The sequence below is a fragment of the Neomonachus schauinslandi genome, chromosome 8 (genome assembly GCF_002201575.2).
Source record: "Neomonachus schauinslandi chromosome 8, ASM220157v2, whole genome shotgun sequence".
In the NCBI taxonomy this organism is placed as follows: Eukaryota; Metazoa; Chordata; class Mammalia; order Carnivora; family Phocidae; genus Neomonachus; species Neomonachus schauinslandi.
This window is the reverse complement of record NC_058410.1, coordinates 79,533,409-79,555,303: the sequence shown is the minus strand read 5'-3', so window position 1 is coordinate 79,555,303 and position 21,895 is coordinate 79,533,409. Positions and strand designations below refer to the sequence as shown.

The following is a 21,895-nucleotide window of genomic DNA, read 5'->3' as shown; positions in this document are numbered from 1 at the left end:
CATGCTTGAGAGCCACTCTTAAATGGTAAGTGGGATGAAGATGGAATTTAGCAACTGAAAGAAGATGGAAGAGACAAGGGCCCAGTAAGATGGACTTGAAAGTCTATGAGATCCAGGGTATGAGAGGGACTATAGAATATTTTGGACAGGATCTGTAGTTTTAACTGGTATCTTATTTTATGCACTTTTATATGTGATGTCATATTTTAGGATAATTTAGATTCTTGGTGTATCTATTATCATTTAATAACAATAAACAGTATTTCTGAGCGCTTAAAATGTGCTGGACTCTGCTTGATCAGGATGTGTGTGTATGTCCTTTACTGTCTCTTTACATCTAATGACAAATGTGTTGGTTAGATCATATCCAATGACTTGGAGAGAAATTACAGTCCTCAATCCCTTCAGCCCAATAACAAATTAAGAGAGAGGCATCATTTGACTTCTGCTTCACCTTAGTCCCTCCTGGAAAAACAGGAATTACAGAAAGTTGCAGTAGCATGGCTTCATTTTCTCTTCTCTCCTTTGGGTACGATGCTTTGTTAGTCAAGCTTCGAGATTTATTTTGAGAAAAGTCATCCAAGCAAATGAGTAGAATCTGAGTAGAATGAGTTCTGTAAGACTCATTTAAAGCGGCAGAGGGGTATGTACAGAAGCTGGCATGGGAACACATAGGCCTTTTTGCTGTGGTTAGAAGATGATTGGACTTGGAACTGAGTAATTGGTTTTGCTTCTCCCTCTGTGGCTTTTCTTAGACCTCTTAATCAAGTGGAGCCTGCATTTCCTTATCGGTAAATTAGGAATAATAATAACATATGTTCAAGGGTTGTTGGAAACAACAATTGAATTATTTGATGAAACCGTTTTGTAAAGTGAAATGTGAATATAAGATTGTTCTATTCATTTTGACAAAGTGATTTTAATACTGCAAGCCATATTGCATAAAAGCTCACTGTAGTCTTTGCTGGTGGAATTTATGCACTCCTATAGGGCACTGAGAGAACATTCCTCTCTGTGTGGTTTCCCACATGTTGGCGTCTCCAACATATGCCCTCATCAGTCCTTTTTGCGGGTGCAGAAATGAAGCATCCAGGAAGAATGATGGTCAGTTTGTGTATTCCTATGCCCAGAGCACATGCATGGGTAGAACTACTCCCTGCAAATATGTACCGATCAGCACATGGAGGAGATGAGATGGAGTGGTTATGACTTGCCAGAAGGTACACCAGTGAGGGGTGAAAAGCAGAAACAAGAAAACAGCTTTTTGCTTCCCAGTTTAGTTGTTGATAGAATTCATTTTATGTCTTCCCTGAAATCATCACCCATGAAGTTCAGCTTACCTTGATGGAAAGTTGAGGAGGTTCGTGAAATATTTAAACTTCTGTTCACTTTCTTAGTGAAGAACCATTTTGAATTCCATGAAAGAAAAATATAATCTACCTAAATAATTACCGTAATCCCCCACCCTTTACTTTTGTGAAGAGTGAGAAGTCATTTCAAATGTTTATTCTTGCTCATCAGAAAAATAAATTGTCTGTTGGCTTAAAATGAGCAGGCTGTGTGCCTCTTTTAGTGTAGAAATGGCCACGTATGGTTTAAATGCTTTGCCAATAGTTCACTGTTTGGCTTACCACCGCATTTTTGAACTTAGTGCATTATCCCCTTAACATGGAGTACAGATGCTGTTGTGGTAATTAGCAAGCACATAGTTACACATTTGTCATTGTTATAGCAGATACTTTTTAATTGAATGAACTCTAAATTAAAGCCTGATCCTCTCATTTTGCCTCATCGTCACCTTCTATTTGTATAGAGGGACGAAAGAGCAACAAATCAAATTTCCGGATGTAAGATGGGGAGGATAGAAGATGTTCCTTTCATCATTCTTCCCATGCCCTGATCAACCAGTATCCCCCCATCTCTAACTTTAAAAAATGACTGTTAGATGAGATCTCTTTTAACTTCCTATATGCTAAGGGCATTTTTTTTCTTTTTTTGACATCCCTATACATTCTCATTCTTTTTCCTTCGGCCTCAAAGGAAACAAATTACTTCTGTATCACTAAGCACAACCCATTCACTGGGGTCCTTGACTCAGTGTCCCCCTGCCTTCTCCAGGGCCAGGCCACACCTGGCTTTTTAAATTTTTTCTCATTTCTCCCAACTTTTGCTTCTGTGTTATTTTTTTCTTTTTAGTCTATAATTGCTCAAATTTCTCCCAATTTGACATGCCACATTTGCCTGCAATTACTCTCCCATTTTATACTCTCCTGATCCAAGTCCTCAGAAGCCTCAGCCAGTCCTCTCTGACTTTCTGCACAGTCACTCGCATTGCACTCTGGCCTCTGTCCACCACCCTGACTGAGCAAAGCTTCTGTGGATACGGTCACTGGTGATTTTCTAATGAGTAATGCCAACGTATTTTTCTCAGCTTTTTATTTTACGGATTTCTCTACTGTATGTAATTCTCCTTGAAACTTTTTCCTTGACTTTCATAACACAGTCATTTTTATTCCTTTTGTACTGCTTTAATTGTTCCTTCTCTGTCTCCTTAATCATTTTTCCCCCTCTACTCAGCCCTCAAATATTGATACTCCTCAGGGTCTCTCTTTGATCTTCTGTTCTTGTCACTGCTCCCATGCTCTCTCCAGGTGATCATAACCATTTTCATGATTTCACATACCACCTACACACTGATGACTCCTCAAACGTATTTTCAGTCTAGACCTTTTCCCCACCCTTAGGCTCATGTGGCCAATTTGCAGGTGAGTCTCTTTGCCTAGAGTTCCTCCAGTTGCTTCACAGTTTACAAGACCAAACCTGAACTTTTATTGTTTCTCCTAAGCCAGTTCTTCTGTCTGTATTTTTACCATTTCAGTTAGTAGCGCTGTCATCTACCTAGTCCCCTGAGTCAAAAACAGGCATTTTTTCCTACCTCGACTTCATTGCCCATTTCCAGTCAGTCCGCTGGCTTCTAGGTTATATTTTGATGTTTTGTATGGATTTCCCTGGTCAGTCCCTTTATTTCTTTTCCACAGCAACTGCTTGGTTCATTTCTTTCATCATCTGATATTAGGACATCCTTCAGTGCCTCATTGTGTCCTCCCTCAAATCTGCCCTTCATACGGCCAATAGAGTGAGCGATCTGTGAAATGCAAAATAAAACCATTTCCCTTTCCTGTATTACACTATTTAGTGTCTCACTCCTCCTTTCATTGCTGACAGCAGTATTTCCCAAACTTGGTTTCATAAATATGAATGTGCTTTAGAACATTCAATGAGAATTTCTCAATTTTTTTGGTAACTTTTACTGATAATCATTTTATAGATGATAACCTCATTTGTGTTTATGATGGCATTTCTGTCAAAGAATGGCCTAAAATTACTAGTTTAGCTTTAACTGTAGTACCTCTCAGCCCACATCAGAAGATTCTAGTGGTCATAGACATAATTCCAAGGATCTGTGAGATCCAGCTCTACCTATCCATCTGTTTATCTCTCTATACAGATATAGGTGTGCTTGAATAGCTATAAGTACACATACATATATAAGTTGTTTATAGTTATTTTTTGTATATCAGGTATTCATGTGGATGTGTATATAATTTTTCCAAAGGGGTCTTACATTATTCAAGTTTGAATTACACTCATTCTACCTATAAATTTTAAGGCCTTGAATATATCTTCTAAGATCTTTTATGATCTGGCCTCTACATATTTCTTTTAGTATCTTGCTTTCTATTTTCTGTAAAGGAACATCAGACTGCTTGTGGCGCCTTATATCCACAATGCTTTTCTTTTCCTTTTTAAGTCTGTACTTTAGCTCTTACCCTTTGGTGTATGGAATCTCTTCCTGCATTTCCGGACCTTTAACTCAGAACTCCTACTTCATGCTTTATAAATTAGTGCTACCATCGCCTCCTCCAGGATGCAGTAATCCATCCAGGGTGCACTGTTCAGTGGTCCTCCTGTTTTCACAGTGCCCTGAGCAGATCTCTATCTCTGCATAAAACTTACTGCCTTGTAGTGACCCATTGGAGTCTCCACAGATGGTTGCCTTCTTCAGGTCGTGTGGTTTCTTCTCTGTATCTTTCAAGCATGGCACAGAGTTGAACGAGAGATAGTGACCTGGAAATACATGGGGGAATCACCTCTGCTTTCTACCAGAGATCTTTCTTCAGTCAGCTTAAGCAATTCCTTTCACAGTTTTTTCTCTACTGGTTTTTAAATGTTTAGTATGTTTTTGCATGCTTCGTTTAGTATTTTAAGTTAGAAAAATCTGTCTAGTTTTGCTTTATTTATTTATTTTTTTGAGAGAGAGAGAAAGAATGAGCATGAACAGGGTGGGAGGGGCAGAGGGAGAGGGAGAGAGAGAATCCTAAGAAGGTTGCACGCTCAGTGTGGCTCCCAACACAGGGCTTAATGTCACAATCCTGAGATCATGACCTGAGCTGAAATCAAGAGTCAGACGCTTAACTGACTGAGCCTCCCAGGGGCCCCTGTCTAGTTTTTATATGAAGAAATGTTAGCTACAGAAAGATAACACTTCTATTCCTTTCTGTTTTAGGAGACCCATCTTCCCAGTTGCAGGCTCAGGAACCCGGAAGTTCTGAAAATACATTAAGTCTGCTGGAAGATTCTGGGTGTGATTTATCAAATGAGCAGAGAAGTGAGCCTTCAGAGATGACCCAGCATCTTGTGGAGAGCTGCACCTCCACACCCTTTCTACCACTGCCCATTGTGAAAAGACATTGTGCCACTCAGGAAAATCCTCTGTCTTCCCACATGCAATTCTTGCAACATCTACTTGAACTGAAGAACTTGACAGAATCAGGGAGTCTGAAAACAGACTTAAGCCACTTTGAAAATGACTTTTCCACAGTATCTGATTCTGTTTTTCAGTTGCTGGATGGCCTGATCACTTTTTACCGTAAACCCAAATTTCCTTTTTCAAGCTTTTGGGCAGAAGCTGTTAATACGTTAGCCAGACTGATCAGTGATTGTAACTTATCTAATCATATTCTTAAAAAGTGTTCCAAGAAGTTGGAAGAATTTGAGAAAACCCTACTACAGGTTATTTTAAGGAGCAACCATATAAATCGGGTAAGTATTAAATCTCTTCTATTCATGAAATAATATGTCAGTAGTTTTGGTGAACATCCCCATTGGATAATGTTGACTGGTGTTCCGTAGACTCCTGGCTCAGAGTCTCCAGCTAAGCCCTCCTTTTGCAGCCGTCTGTGGCCCTCAACTCATTGTCATGTCCCCTCCTCTGGACTCTGATTGCTACAGCATCCTTCTCTACACAGATGCCTATGCTTCCAGTTTGTACTTCTCTACTCTGCGTTGTTATCTTCCCTGTTTTTTATTGCTCTTCTTGAACTCTCACCTTCTTTTGTTTTCCTCTGCCTACGTTTACTTCTTATTGATAAAAAAATCTCAATATTTTTCAAAAAACCACTAGCATTTAATGGTTTCCCAATCTATTACTTCTATGGGTGTTAAATTCCTCATGATGGATTACCTGTACAGTATTGAATTTGTTCTTTTTCTGGCATTGACTAGCAGATGCCTGGAGGTCAAAGAATATTTTTCTCTTCTTTTAGAATTTCCATTGTAAGTGGCATAATACCCCACGGACCCTCTGCAGTTGTGGATTAAATGAGTAAATTGGCTGAGGAACACATAACATATGGCTTTATTGTGTTTTTTTTTTTTCTTATTTATTTAACGTGGCTTAGTAAGGTTGACTTGGATTCTTTTTTAACAAGTGACATTGAGGTAACCTGCCATTGTTTTTTTGTTTGGCTTTTGAGACATTAATGGATAGTTTTTTTGTATTACTTCCTATCTTCCTTAGGATCTGACCCTTTGTTTGGGAAACTCCAAATGCATTCCCATTTTAATCCTTCTAATTGCCTATTTAAAATATCACAGAGGAGACTAAAAAGTCTATCTGACTTAGTAACTGTATTTCACTATAGGAAAAAAGTTGTTACATCATGTTTCTTTTGATACATCGTTGTCTGGTGTTTGTCCTCAGTGCCATTATCTGAATTTTGTACAGGGAAGCTTTACCTGAATTTTTAAAACTCTAACAAAACTTGAAGCCTAATTTGTTGCACATGCATCTGTTCTTCTCTGTTAACATGTGGTTTGATCAGTATTACAGAAAACTTTACGATTAAGCTTTTGGCATTTGTGAAAGGTGACTTTTCTGTCTGGCAAACTGAAATGTTTTTTCTACCTGATATGGTCAATCAGGAGTTAAATATCAGATTTTTCACAGTAGTATCTGAGGTATATAATCTGTGTCTTCACCATTAATAAATATCTCATATTTAGTATTAATCTTTTCTTTTGCATATTTTTGCTTTCTTTTAAAACTACTTTAAACAGGTTTTATGTTGACTTGGAACCTTTCAGATACTGGCATTTATATTCTTTATCAGTTAACAGATGATGCATATATTTTTTTCAGTCTAGTTTTTCACTTAAGGATTAGAATACCCACAAGTAGCCTTGGGACTTGTATGGAAGGAAGGGAGTATGTAGAAGATGGTACAGATAGTACACGTGGATCTGAAGTATATTTTCTGTACTATTTGCCGTGTTGCAAGCTGTTGTTGAGTAGTTGGTCAGCAGTGGGTAAATGAGTGAATGAATGGCTTTGATCTTTTTTTGGAGAGGTCATTGTTGCAGGTAGAGAAAGTAGAATCATAAAATTGCTAACTGCATTTACAGATTAGGATGATGACTCATGAAAAAGTTTTAATGACATTCTCTCTGGGGATTTTTTTTTTCTTGCCAGTAAAAGCTTCTTAGATTAAATCATTCCAGCTTTAGTTGTCATTATTACTATCATCATCATCATCTTCCAGTTATGTTCATAAAGCTTCTTTATTAGAAAAAAATGACTCATGATTGCTCTTTATAAATCTTTTTTGTCTCTTTTAGTTTCAAGAAAGAATATATTCTGATGTGAAATATAAGATAGCTTCTATTGCATTTTTTATTGATACTATTTTTGATTGATTAGTACAAAATGCCATAGTTTAGAAAAAAAAATTGCTTCTTTGGAAAAACCTTGTTTCCACGATTGGAATTGTTTAACTTGTGTTGCTTAGAAACTTGAGCCCTGCTATTGATTTTGTTAAAGTTATATTTGTGCAATGTGATAGGAAAAGTTGTGGTACGAATACTTTAATAGTCTGACAGAAGGATTTCATGTGTTTATAGTTCATCTATAGCCAGGTTTTAAATAAAATATATATCTTTTACATGTTCTTAGTACATTTAGTAGTAAAATTACTCTGGCCATAGCTTAGTTTTTCTTTAACGATCAATAAGAAGTTGGTATCTTTCATAATCTTGAGGTTATTATTGTGAATGTCAGTAATGTCAGGGTTGTATATATTCAAGAGATAGGAGGTTGAAATGAGACACCATGGAAATTGTTTTAAAAAATTCCCTAATTGTAGCTTGGTTGAAATTATTAATAAGTTTGGGGGAGAAATAAGTTTGTGGAAAATATATATATGATTTGTGATTTTTCAGATTTGGATAAATCCTATTTTTGTACTGTTTTGTGCTATAATATACACTGCATTTATTCAATAACAGAGTTTTAGGAATTGTTATCTTAGTGTTATGTCTATATCATATTCTTAGGATAACCATTAGCGTGGGACTAGAAGGTATAATCCACAATGACATATTTGAAGGGTAGAGAAGATATGTGTCTTGAAACCAGATGGCTTACAGAGGTCTGAACTAGGCTAGCTCTAGGGGTCCTGAGAAGCAGTCTTGACTTTACTTGTCTTCTACTTTCAGGCCCCAGTATGGCATGTTTCCTCTTTCACCTGCGTACTTGCCTTGGGGTCAGGAATGTTTGCCTTTGAGGTATTTAATGCCCTTTGTTTGATGGATAGCCTGACCTTTCCTATATTTCCAGACTTCAAAATGTGTTTATTTCTACAATTAGGCATTTCTTCCACTTATTTTGTCATAGGCCAGGATACTATCATAGAAGTTAAACATCAGAATGCTTATGATTCTACTTAGATTTTGTCATAAATTTTCATTTGTTTTGAAGAGATGGGAAAGATTATATTAAGTTTATCAAAATCTATAGTTATCCTTGAGCTTTTAACTTAGCATATGTTGCTAAATCTTAAAGATATACTAGTGAGTTACTTAGAAAACTTTCTCTTCAATTTCTTATTTTTTAAACCATAAAACAACTCTTGGACATATTAGTTGTGAAATTGAAAAAAAAAAATTGACTGCCAAGTAGATATTAACTTAGAATCTTGTATGTATGGTAGGCTGAATAATGGTCTCTGCTAAAGATGTCCACATCCTAATCCTTGGAATTTGTGAATATTTTATTTTACATGATGGGATGGGGTGGAAAATTAAGGTTGCTGAGTTTGGGATGAGGAGATTAGCCTGGATATCCCCGTGGGCCCGATACTCACAAGGGTTTTGTAAGTGAAAGAGGGAGGCAGGAGAGTCAGTGTCGAAAAATTTGAAGATGCTGGCTTTAAAGATGGAGGAAGGGGCCATGAGCCAAGAAGAGCATGTTGGAAAAGACAAGGAAATGGATTCTTCTTGAGATCCTCCATAAGGAATGCAGGCCTGGCAACACCTTCATTTTGGCCCAGTGAGACACACTTTAGACTTCTGATGGCTAGAACTGTGACTGAATAAATTTATGTTGCATTAAGCCACTAAGAGTATGGTAGTTTGATATAGCAGCAATAGGAAATAATACACTATGCTTAATATTTTTTATAGTGTTTTCACATCCATTATGGCATTACATATTTATACAACAACTCTAACAAATGGCAACCATGCCATTTGTTAGATATGAAAAATGAGGCTCAGAGAGATTTGCCCCAGGCCACCAAGCTAGTTAGCACTAGGAACACTAGTACCTAGTATTAGAGTTGAATGTGGTGCTGCTTTCTCTCTTCATTTTCTCTCCTCAAAAACCTCAAATTTGGTAAAACTGACCCAGATTCTAGGAATATGCAGACATTGCTTGTATAATCCCCCCCTGCTGTGGTCTATGTGTTCATCCCTTCCTGTCTGGATTCCTGCAGTAACTTCCTTTCAGATTCCTGACTCATCTGATCCTCCTCTAACCCATCCTCCTCACCATTGTCAGAGTGATCCTTAAAAAATGACAAAGCACAAAATGGGAAATTATCTTTTTTTTAAAAAATCACCCTTAAAAAAATATCAAAGATCCTTTAGGAGCTCCTCATGGACTTATAAAAAAGCATACATTCTCTTGATGGGCATTGAGCAATGTATGGAATTGTTAAATCATTGTATTGTACACCTGAAACTAATGTGACACTGTCAGCTACACTAGAATTAAGAAAGAAAGAGAGAGAGAGAAGAAGAAGAAAGAACAGGGGAGGGGGAGGGAGGAAGGGAGGGAAGGAGGGAAGCAGGCATGCCCACAAGGCCCTTCTCTGCCTGGCTCCTGTCCAGCCTGTTCAACATCGTCTTTCTGTATTCCCTCCTAACCACTCTTCTCTCCAGACAGAATTATTTGTAGTTTCAAGTACGTTCTATTCTCTTCCTAGTACCTGTCAGGCCCTTAGCCCAGGACACCCTTCTTCCATCCGGCTAGTTCTACCTATCCTTACAAACTGAGCTCTAGGATTAGCTTCTCAAAGAAGCCTTCCCTCCCACCCTGCTTCTGTAATCGTCTTTTCCTTTTGCTGATTAAATATCCCTCATATAAATTCACCACAGTGCACATATCACCGTACAGTAGCTACTGACTTGTTTTTCTCCTTCACTAGAATCCGTATTCGTGGCCATATGCCATGCGTTACTCACTTTAGATCCTTAGGGCCAACATGGTGTCTAGCAATGGGTTGGGGGCATCTCATAGCCTGGTGAGTGTGGACATCTGGGCTCCCCCTTGGCCTTTGCTCATGTAGGGGACGGGGTGGGGGGCACAGTTTTTTTCTGTGGTGTTTGGCTGTTATCTCTGAAAGCTTTCCATCTTGCTAGGCTGCCTCTTTTCTTTCCTTTGGCTTATGTTGTTATTTTTGTTCTGTTCATGCCCATTGGCATTTCTAGGTTGTTGGCTTTTTTAGCTCCAAATCTGGGATATATGAGGCAAAAGGAAAACTAGGGAACTTACCACTTTGTCCTTCCTTTGTCTTCAGGTCCATAGCTGGTCTGCCTGTCAGTCTTCTTAGGTATGATTTATAGATAACGTCCAGGATTTTTAGTTGTACTTAATGAGAGGAATGAAGATCAGTAACTCCACTTCCCAGAGGTGGAAACCTATGAATGTATTTTTAAAAGTCATATAATATTCCATACTTACAACAACAAAGAGCTAGCTCTGCTGCACACCAGCTCCTTAGTACCACCCCTCAGAGACCAGCACTACCAGGTCTTGATTCCTGTTCTGTCACCATTCACAACTGTGTTTTTAAATAAAAGGCTTACACTGCTATTTCTCAGAGTCTTTTCTTTCCTATTTATTTATTTATTTATTTATTTATTTATTTATTTATTTATTTAAATTTTTATTTTAGGTAGGCTCCATACCCAGTGTGGGGCTCAGACTCACAACCCTGAGATCAAGTGTTGGACTCTCTACCAACTGAGCCAGCCAGGCACTCCCGTTATTTTCCTTTTTATCTGTTCACTTTGTATCATGGAAGATAAATATGTATGTCTTATATAGCTGCCCTTTTCTACCTACGCTCCAAACATAAGTTTTAGTTAAATCAGTATTACATATTTATACTATTATAGGTAATTTTATTAGCATGGAGACATATAATACACAATGATTTTATTACCTTTTGTCCAATTTTTTTCTAAAGATAATTGCTCAGAACTATTATTTTTTCCTATTTGCTTAGTTTTCTGTGTACCCATGATTGATTCTTCTTTCAATCACTGTGATGGTTGTAAACATCCTTTCAGTGTGGCCAAACAAATTAAACCATTTATCAGTTCCATCCTTTATAAAGAAACCCGTCCTGAAGCCCTCCATCTTCCTGTTGTAATCTGGGCTCATGCTTCCTGTGTTTGCTGCTCAGCCTTACTCCAGGGACTCCTTTTCCTTTAATCACCACCTGGGAATTCCCTCTGCTGTTTTCTTGTGTCCTGTCTCATAGTCCCTGGATTTCATATATTCCTTTTCTTGGTTTATAACTTCACTTGGTGATGCACATTCTTTATGAGCTTAGAATGGGTTTGGGGGTTATAAACTTTTTAAAAATGTTTGTCTACTTAAAATATTTTATTCCAACTTTAAACTTCATTGATGAATTACGATAGATTTCCAGGTTGGAAATCATTTTTCCATTTTATTTAAGACACTTTGCTTTTTTTAAAGATTTTATTTATTTATTTGACAGAGAGAGACACAGAGAGAGAGGGAACACAAGCAGGGGGAGTGGGAGAGGGAGAAGCAGGCTTCCCGCGGAGCAGGGAGCCCGATGCGGGGCTCAATCCCAGGATCCTGGGATCATGACCTGAGCTGAAGGCAGACGCTTAACGACTGAGCCACCCAGGCGCCCCAAGACATTTTTCTACTAACTTCTAGATTCCAATGTTGCCAATGAGAATTCCAGTGCAATTGTGGTTTTGATTCCTTGAATGTGATTTAGTCCCCACCGTCCTGTACCCCCAGAAGCACTTAGCATCTCTCTAATTCCCATTGTTGCATAGCTACAGGATGGTGTACCTCGATGTGGGTCTTTTAACATTCCTTTTCTTGAGTCATTGGTGTGTTCTGGAGTCTGGGATTTCATCCTTTGGTTCTGAATTTTTTGTTTTGTTTTTCTTGTATAGTTCTGTCTTCTCTCTTCTCTCTTCCCTTTTTCTAGAACATTTCTTGGTCTGCTCTCCCAATTTTTTTTCCCTCTTTTCTGGTACCATTTATTCTTTTTATTTATTTTTTTCTGAGAGATTTCCTTAACTTTTTCTTCAAGCCGACTATTGAACTTTTTATTTCTGCTGACATATTTTTAGTTTCTATAAGTTCTTATTCTCTTGATTGTTCCTTTATACAGCTCTCAGTTCTTGTTTTATATCAATAAGATATACAATGTTTATATTTGTTACCTGCTTTGCCTCTGATTTCCCCATCTCAATTGATCACCATTTTTCATTTTCAAGGCTTTTTGGTGCCTTGAGTGAGTCTGGAAAGATGGGTAAGACGTAAGGCCACCTAAAAAAGAAGTTGTCGAGGTGTGCTGAGTGGTATGCAAGCTCCTTGGGAAGAGGCCCTGAGGCAGGAGGAAGCCCGGAGAGCCGTGGAACTACCACAGGTTTGGTTTGGGATGAAGTAGAACTTAGCAGTGAAGGAGCCGAACTGATGGAGAAGGGCCAGGTCATGAAGGTTCTTGTGCATTTTGTTAAATACTTGAGTGTCTTAAGGTATACAGTGTAAAATTGCAGGCATAATTTTGTACATAGAAGCCTGTGCTCTTTTTCCTAAGAAGGTGCTTATAGTTTATATATGATCCTGAAAGGATATTGTGATCCTCAAAAGTAACAACATCTGGGAAATCATTTGGACTGGTTGGCACACCCTGCTCACATTAATCCTTTCTTCTCATCCGAATTCTACCTAATTTTCAAAACATGGCTCAAATCTCACTTTACTTTTAAATTATTTATCAAACTGATCCTGAAACGGGCTCCTCTTCTAAACTTCTGTAGTGATTACTGTCTACATTATTCACTTTTCAGTTTGCCACATGCTGTCTTATCTAGCTTGGATATGTAACTTTTTGAATGTTTTCTTCTTTTCTTTTTTTTTTTTTTAAAGATTTTATTTATTTATCTGAGAGAGAGAATGGGAGAGAGAGAGCGCATGAGAGGGGGGGAGGGTCAGAGGGAGAAGCAGACTCCCTGCTGAGTGGGGACATAGGGTGGGACTCGATCCCGGGACTCCAGAATCATGACCTGAGCCGAAGGCAGTTGCTTAACCAACTGAGCCACCAAGGCGCCCTTGAATGTTTTCATCACAGAGATTAATAGCTTAAGTTAGAATCCCCAACTTCTATTTCCTAACAGTGACCCGAGACAAGTTAACTTACTTCAAGTTCCACATGTAAAGATGGAGATAATAAATATGATTATCTCCTAGGGCTGTTGGAGATTTTCCATGGGCAAGTGCAAATGAAGTGCTTGGCCTAATATTGGGTGTTATATAAGTGGCTAATAAATGTTTCTTGTGACTTGTCTCCTTGAGGAAGGGCCGAATCTTATTTTCTCCACTATTGCTAGTATAATGCCGAGCTCATATTGGAAGCAAAATGAGGTATTTTCTGAATCGGAAGTAAGACAATGAAAGTAAACGAGAAGTTACGGTTCATTTGCGCCCATATCTTTAAATACCATCTTCTGACTTTTGGTCAAATTTGTGTGTATAGAACCTTCCTTAGCAGCAGCTCTGTCTTATTGGCACTTTAATAGCATTCCTGAAGCACTTCTGTGTACCAGGCAGCTGGTACCATCTTGTGATGTCACTAACTATCCATCCACACTTAACAGCTTCCCACTGACTGATGAGCTGAGTAGGAATCCTGGGCTTTTTTTCTTTCTATGTTAATTGTAGAATATCCGTATGTTAACTATTTGAGCATCATTGATTCACCTACCTTTGCCCCAGTCCCTTCCTGTAGAGCTGGATTAGGTTACATCTCTCATCTTGTCATTGATTTTGTAGGATTTTGTAGTGGACGCGTCCTTAGACTGCCATTTTTGCTCAGCTCACCAGTGATGTGGCCTTCAGGAAGCCTAGCGGTAAATCTGAAGATACAGTTCATGAAATCAAATGTCTTGTTTCACCAGTGTGTACCTCTTAGTTGTATTTTAAAGCTCATTCATGCCATAATTATATCGACCTGTAGAACATATTAACTTTTAATTTAATTTTGTTCAGGTAGCAACATTTATTATCGATTTCTCTGCTGTGAGTTAGGACATCATTTTAGTAATGACATAGGCTTTTGCTCCTGTGCTGACTTTTCTAAAGATCCTTACGTTCTACTGCTTTTGTTTTTGTCATAGGTGTTCATCAGTTTCTTGCGGTTTGCCTCAAAGATTTTTAAGGCTACTCACAGTGTGTTTTGTTTTAGGATATTCCTGGGGAAATAAAAGTGGAATTGAAGGTTAAGGCTCCATGCTCCATTTCATTTTTGTGCAGAGCTGTACTTAAATAAAAAAAAGAGAGAGAAAGAAAAATCTGGGCTAATAATCCTGCAGTTGTACTTTAATTTAATAAGCATTTACTGAAACAAGTTGTATCATAAACTCAGATCTTAATACTTATTTTGATCACTGTATCAGTGTATAAATCAAACATTCTTTGGATTTTCAGAACAGTGTTTGACTTTCAGTGCATATACAGAGAAAAGAAGAATAGACAGAGCTGAACCCGGTTCAGATTACTTTCAAGGTATACTGGACATGCGAAAATCTCCTCCTGAGATCATTAACAGCAGTCTGCCTTCGTATTATACTTTGTAGTTTGTAAAGCACTTTCACGTGGAGTTTTTTACTGGTTCTGACAACAACTCTGTGTCCCGGTTGTTATTGCTACCTTCAGTTTATAGATGAAAAAAATTGAGGGCAGGCAGGTTAAAGGACTCACTGAAAGTACTTAATTAACCAGCCATGGAAGACCTGGGTCTCAAACCTATGTGCATGACCACAAATTCTTCCCTCATTCTACTATATTTCATTTCCATCTTAACTAAAAAAATTTCCATACACTTTTGTCCCAAATGCAAAAGAAATGAATTAACTTCCATTTATGGGTTAAAAAATATTAGAAATCAAGACCTTACCGATATTTCTCATGATTTTATGAGAATATTTATAGTTTGCTTGGGTAAGTTACTGCATTTTCTTTTGTGCAGAGATTTATGTTTACAGAAAGCATAAAAGGGAAAAAAAAGTACCGCTGTGTATTACATTATAGGATCACCTGTTCCTTGTTTTCTTTATTGGCTATAAATAACAAATCTGTTGAAAACTTTATAATCGCATATAGAATCTAGTTTCTAATTGAATATAAACTATGTGGTTTTGCTTGTGTCTACATAAAAATAAAAATGTTTTCCTCTCTGCTTTAACAATATTGTGAAATACATTTTACATTTTCTAGAAGCTTTATAAATGGGATTTTGAAGCTATCATTTTTTAGTTCAATTTTTCCATTGAGTTCAGAATCTGCTTAGAGTAACCCCCTCCCCTCTCTGGCCATAGTTATCAATAGTTATAAGAGTTGGGAAAACTTAAATCATAGCTATCAGATGTGAGGCCTGGAAAAATCAAACAATTCTGAGAACATGAAATTGCCTCTCATTTATTTATAGATGTAATGGTTTTAAAGCAGAACATTTTGAACATACAAAGATTAACCATTAACCCACTTACTTGTTTTTTTCCATGGGACTTTTCCAGGGCTAAGTCTCTAAAATGAAACCTGGGACTCCTTTCATGTGCTGGGTACCGTCATAGATGCTGAATATAGACTGGTAGATGAATGAGATGAGTCCCTGTCAAAGGGAATTCATAATCTAGATCGCCATTGAGTAAATGGGCAGGTAATGTAAACTGACATAACAACCGAAATAACAGGGTACAATGGGAGAGAATAAAAGAGAAGACCTAATGTAGATTGGTGAGACTTGGCAGGTTTCATAGAGGAAGTAGCTTTAAAACAGAAGGAGTGGAAGTTTAGAGTAAAGACTTTCAAGACAGTGGTCATTCCGTATTGCTGAAACAGGATATCTCTGAGTAATTTTTTGAAGGGAGGCAGTATGCTCAGGTTGTGAGCGTGAAGGACAGAGAGCTGCATAATGCATAGAAAAATACAGACTGCAGTGGATCTGTAGTTTGCCCGCTGTATTAATTTCTTAGGGCTGCTGACACAGAGTACCACAAACTTGATTGCTTTTAAAACAACAGAAATTTATGCCTTCACAGTTCTGGTGGCCACCTCTGAAGGAAATGTGTTGACTTGGCCCCACTCCTCCAGAGATGCTAGGGGAGAAGGGGTTCCCTGCCTCTTAGAGCTTTGGGTGGCTACTGGCATTTCTTGGCATCTTGGCTTGTGGCTGTGGCTGTTCCTCACACTCCCTTTCCCACTGTGTGTCTAATCTCCCTCTGCCTCCATCTTCTAAAGATTTATATGAGGGCATGTAGGGACTACGTAAACAACCCAGCATCATGTATTCATTTCAAGATCCTTATCTTTTTTTTTTTTTTTTTTAGATTTTTATTTATTTATTTGACAGAGAGAGAGATAGCGAGAGCAGGAACACAAGCAGGGGGAGTGGGAGAGGGAGAAGCAGGCTTCCTGCCGAGCAGGGAGCCCGATGTGGGACTCGATCCCAGGACCCTGGGATCATGACCTGAGCCGAAGGCAGACGCTTAACGACTGAGCCACCCAGGCGCCCATCAAGATCCTTATCTTAATGGCCTCAGCAGAGACCCTTTTTCTAAGTAAGATGGTGACATTCAGAGATTCCCCAGGACTTGATGTGGATATCTTTTGGGGACCGTTTTCTAGCCTACCACACCTACACAGCATTCATTTTCACTCTTACCCTTTGATTTTATTAAAATATCTATCCCTTTCAGAAAACAATAAAATAAAATACCTATCCCTTTCTCCACACAGGTCATGCATCTACACTTCTAACCCCTGGGCCTAAGGATAATTCTAATCTCCTCTCCCATGCCAGGAGTAGGCTCCTAGGCATGTCAGATCAATGTAGCACCAGGAGAGGACTCCTCTGGGCTTCTGGAAAAGTTTCTCCTCATTCTCTGGGAGATTCCCAAAGGCAGTTCTCTGTCTTTTCTTCTGGCTACGGTCTTGTGAAGGCATAAAGCTAGAACTCTTACAGTCCTCTTGCTGCCATCTGAAGGGCAAATATAAAGGAGAATAAAGCCTAGAAAATCACAATAAATCCGAGCCAGAGCCAGATTAAGGCAACCCTGCAGCCCACTCAATCTCTGCATTTTCAATCAGAGGAGTCAGTGCATTTTGTTAGCACTTAAGGTGGTTTGAGTTGAGGTTTCTGCAACTTGTAGCTCAAAACATCTTTTGGATAGGCCATGGTAAGGAGCGTGGATTTTACTTGATATATAGTGGGGAGTCATTGATTTAGGTTTCAGAACCTCACTTTGGATACCATTGGGATAATTGATTAGAGAGACAAGAGGTGGAATTAGAGAAGTCATTGAAGCCATGTAGTAGTTCAGTGAGTGTGGACCGTGGTTTAAACTAGGGGTGGTAGAAGTAGAAATGAAATGGATATACAGATTTGAAATATATACTGGAGAAAAAATATAAATATATACTGGAAGATTTCTCATTAAAGTTGATAGATTGAGACAGACATCTGATTTGGCTTCCACCATCATTAAAATAATAGTAAAGGACTTGTTTTTAAAAGGCATAGACATATGGGGAAAACTGAGAGACCAAACAACAGAAACAAAATACTACAAACTAGAAAGGGCTGGGACAATTGGTAAATGCCTTATCAGATCCAAGAAAACAGAATCATAAAGGAACAGTTAAGAAAGCTATTAACCAACCCAATTTACATAGTAGAATTATCAAAAACTCAGAAATTAGGTCTACTTGTTACTTCCAGAAGAGGGAAAGAAGGCCAGGTACTGGAGGATAAGGAGGATTGGTCAGAAGTACTTAGAACCCTGGATCCCCTCTCCTACCTCGAATAGCAAGGCCACAACTGGAAAAAGACTGGGTATTTATTTTTTGGAAATATTTTTTAAAAAGTTATTTAATTGGAGAAATTACACAGAGTTGAGGGTAAAGGTACTATATTTTTTAAAAGTGGGGACTAAGTGAACATATGTGTACAGTTGTTGATACTTTCCCAACTTTCTCCCTCTAACTGGCTGCAGACACTGGAAGCAAAACCTTTAACTCTCAGCAGACAGGAAGTCTTTTCTGGGAAAATTGAATTTCCCAAGAGGAAAAACATGAACATACTGATATCAAAGGTTCTCTAAAGGAAACAAAGCATCCAAATCACCCTACACTGCAGCTTAACACTCACTAAGTCCTACCAACAAACCAACAACTTTCACATAGCTTTCAGTCCTTGGTTTTACAGTGCAGGATTAGCTGATTTCTGAGGAAAGCATCTAATATGAGGGTTAGATCTTGGAAACAATTTGGTGGAACCAGAGAGCAAGCAGAGATGCAAGACTTAAATATATATATTTAATTTATATATTTATATGTATTTATGTATTTATATATAAAATATATTTATTATATATTATATATATTTATATATTATAAATTTATATATTTAAATATATAAGTACATATTCTATATGTATGTATATATATGAATACACAGATGTAAATATTCTCAGGAAGATAAGAGCATGTTTTGCAACCATGACAAAAGAAAATGGCGCTTTAAAATAAAATTTTCAGAGAATAAAAAATACTGTTTTGAAATTTAGAATATGATGGTGAAAACATAAATGAAGGTTTGGAAGCTCGGGTAGGAAAATCTTCCAGTAAGTAGAGAAAACAGAAAATATGAGAGCAAAGAAAGAAAACTAGATGGCCAATTTGGGAAACCTAACATATTGAATAATATACGAGTTACCAAAAGAGAGAACCAGAGAAAATAAGAGGAAATCATTGAAGATACAATTTAAGGAATTTCCTAAAAGTGTCTTTAGATTGAAAGCCTACCAAGTGCCCTGTACTTAGATGAAAATAGACTTATATTAAGGCTATGACTGAAATTTCAGAATACTGGGATAAAGAAAAGATCTTATATGTTTCCAGAGAGAAGAGGAAAAAAATATAGTTCACAAGCAAAATATCAGGAATACAAATATTTCAGATTTTTTAAAAGCAAAACAGTGGAAGAATTGAAGACAATGGAACCTTCCCAAATATTTTTCAGGATATTTATTTCCAACTCAGAATTTGGTACCTAATTAAACTATCAATCAAGTGTAAAGGTAAGTGAAGATACTTTTAGGCATATTAAGTCTCAAAATGCACCACCCCTGTACCCTCTCTTGGGACACTACTAGATGATATTCTCCAACCAAAGGAGCTAGCAAACCAAGAAAGAAGACCTGAGGTCCCGGGAACAGAAGAAGGACACGTGAGAGATGATGCTGAAGGGAATTTCAGGATACCTGCTGTGCGCTAAGTCTGGAGAGCAACCATTCTAGATTGGAGTAGGTTAGAAGATTCCAGGAAAGATGCTTAAGGAACATGAAATTAATAGAATAGAGAGTATGTATGGACATCTTCAGAGCAAAGTAAGACAACTGATGAAGAGTTTGGGGGTGAATTTTTATTAAGTGCATAAAAAATTAAGCCAGTGAATAAAGTGACAATTATTAGTTAACAGGAAAAATGGGTAGAAAAGGAAAAAATATATAGTAATCTACATGGCTTGGCTGTGCATAGTATTTATGTAGTTATAATAATATAGACACTGAGTAATGATTTACCCAAAATTATGGATGGGAAGTGTGTGTGTGTGTGTGTGTGTGTGTGAGAGAGAGAGAGAGAGAGAGAGAGAGAGCACGTGCAAAAGTAAGTGAGCAGATGAGTACAGGTCAAAGAAAGCCAAATCAAAAACTTCCATAGTGGAAAATCAATATTTTTTAAAAGTACATTATTTAGAATAATGCAGGTAAATACACAAAGAATCTACTAGAAGTTTCAAATGGAAATGATATTGGAAGTGGGTAGGGTACCACCAACTTTAGGATAAATGCTGTAAACCTGACAGTATGAAAAACTTTAATAAAAATAAAAACTGGAAAAAATATGTTAGAGGGAGAATCCATAGGATTTAGGTATGGATTCAATGTGAGGGATGAGGGAAAAGTAGACATCTAACAGTACTCTAGGTTTCTGGTCATTAACAACCAACCAGGTGAATAGAAGTGCCATTTATAGATTCAGGGAGGACTGGATGGGGGACAGACTGAGGGAAAGGTAGGGGAAAGGTATACCTTTCAGGTATATGGAGTTTTATGATGATTGCAAGATGACTATAAGATGGAAATGCAAAGCAAGACAGTTGGTTTTATCAGTCTGAATCTCAAAGGAGAGAACCTGCCTGCAGATAAATTTAGCCCTTATCAGCATATATAGAGGCTTATTAAAAGCTATGAGAAAACAAGTCCCAGGTAGAAAGAGAGGAGGACCTAGGACTGGGGCCTACAGGGCATCCACATTGGGTGGAGCAGAGCACAAAAAGAATCAGAAGACTGAGAGGTAGGAGAAAAATTAGAAAGTACTGTCATGAGAGTGAAGAGGGTATTTCAGAAAGAAGGGAACTGTCAATCTTGCTGTGTGTTACTCAGAGGTCTAATTAGGGGAGAACTGAAAAGTGTCCCAAGTAATAAGCTTTTCATGTTGTCAGTATATAACTAGGGTACAAGATAATTTGGTACTATTGTCATAAATTTGCTGAAGATACTCTGAAATCTTAATGTGCCTGGTGGTCAATAGTATTCATTACCCATGAACAGCTTGATTTTTTGAGTTAATGCTGTGCAATGGTATAGATAACCTAAAATAATAATTTTAAATTGTATCCTCTTTTAAAATACTTTGTTAACATGTTTGGATATAATTTGGGGTGGCCTTACTTAAGACAGATGAACCTTTTGATTGCTCTTTCCCAAGCAAGTATGGAAGGATGTTACTTCGTTTTTTACCACAACCATTTTTTGTTTCATAATTTGCTCCTTTCTTGGATTTCCATCTCTCAGTTCTCTGTCAAAATGCTATTTTCAGAGGCGCCTGGGTGGCTCAGTCGTTAAGCGTCTGCCTTCGGCTCAGGCCCTGATCCCAGGGTGCTGGGATCGACCCCCCCATCGAGCCCCCCCATCGGGCTCGTGCTCCGCGGGAAGCCTGCCTCTCCCTCTCCCACTCCCCCTGCTTGTGTTCCCTCTCTCGCTGTGTCTCTCTCTGTCAAATAAATAAATAAAATCTTTAAAAAAAAATGCTATTTTCATTCCCCCTTAGTTCTACACTTTAATTCTTTAGTTCTGCACTTTAGTTCAGAAGCTTTTAGAAACAGCAGAAGAATATGGCATTGAGATGTCTACAGTTCATGTTCATACAGGGAAGTCTTTTTTTTTTTTTTTTAAGTTTTACTTATTTTAGAGAGAGAGAGAGGGGGCACAGGTGGGGGTGGGGGGCAGAGGGAGAGGGAGAGAGAAACCCAGCAGACTCCACGCTGAGCCCGATGCGGGCTTGATACCAGGACCCTGAGATCATGACCTGAGCCGAAACCAGGAGTTGGACGCTTAACTGACTATACCACCCAGGCACCCCTCATACAGTGAAGGCTTAACACTTTCAAACAAACACTATTTTACCCTAATGAAGAAACACCTGTGACTGTTTTGAGATGACATGATAGCTATTTGAAATTATTTGGGGTGTCTGGGAATCAGAATTTTAGGCAGCAGTCACCCAATAGGAATGTTGCCTGGAAAAGAATAGGGATTCTTTGGAGGTTGCAAGGAATGGAAACTCCTTTAGATCAACTTAAGAAAAAGGTTATCATAAGAATAAATGCAGACCGGGGTGCCTGGGTGGCTCAGTCATTAAGTGTCTGCCTTCGGCTCAGGTCATGATCTCAGGGTCCTGGGATCGAGCCCCACATCGGGCTCCCTGCTCGGTGGGAAGCCTGCTTCTCCCTCCCCCACTCCCCCTGCTTGTGTTCCCTCTCTCGCTGTGCCTCTCTCTGTCAAATAAATAAATAAAAAAAATCTTTAAAAAAAAAAAAAAAGAATAAATGCAGACTGGCTTGGCAAGCTGGCCATATATGGGTGTTAATCCACT

General features: G+C 38.2%; 1 protein-coding gene across 1 annotated transcript in view; it reads left to right on the top strand.

The window, feature by feature from the left end:
* Positions 1-21,895, top strand: part of MEI4 (meiotic double-stranded break formation protein 4) — a 195,328-nt gene that overhangs the window by 23,779 nt on the left and 149,654 nt on the right. Inside the window, exon 2 of the mRNA XM_021693619.1 lies at positions 4,568-5,103. Coding sequence (XP_021549294.1) covers positions 4,568-5,103 — 536 coding nt within the window. The remainder of the gene's footprint in view (positions 1-4,567; positions 5,104-21,895) is intronic.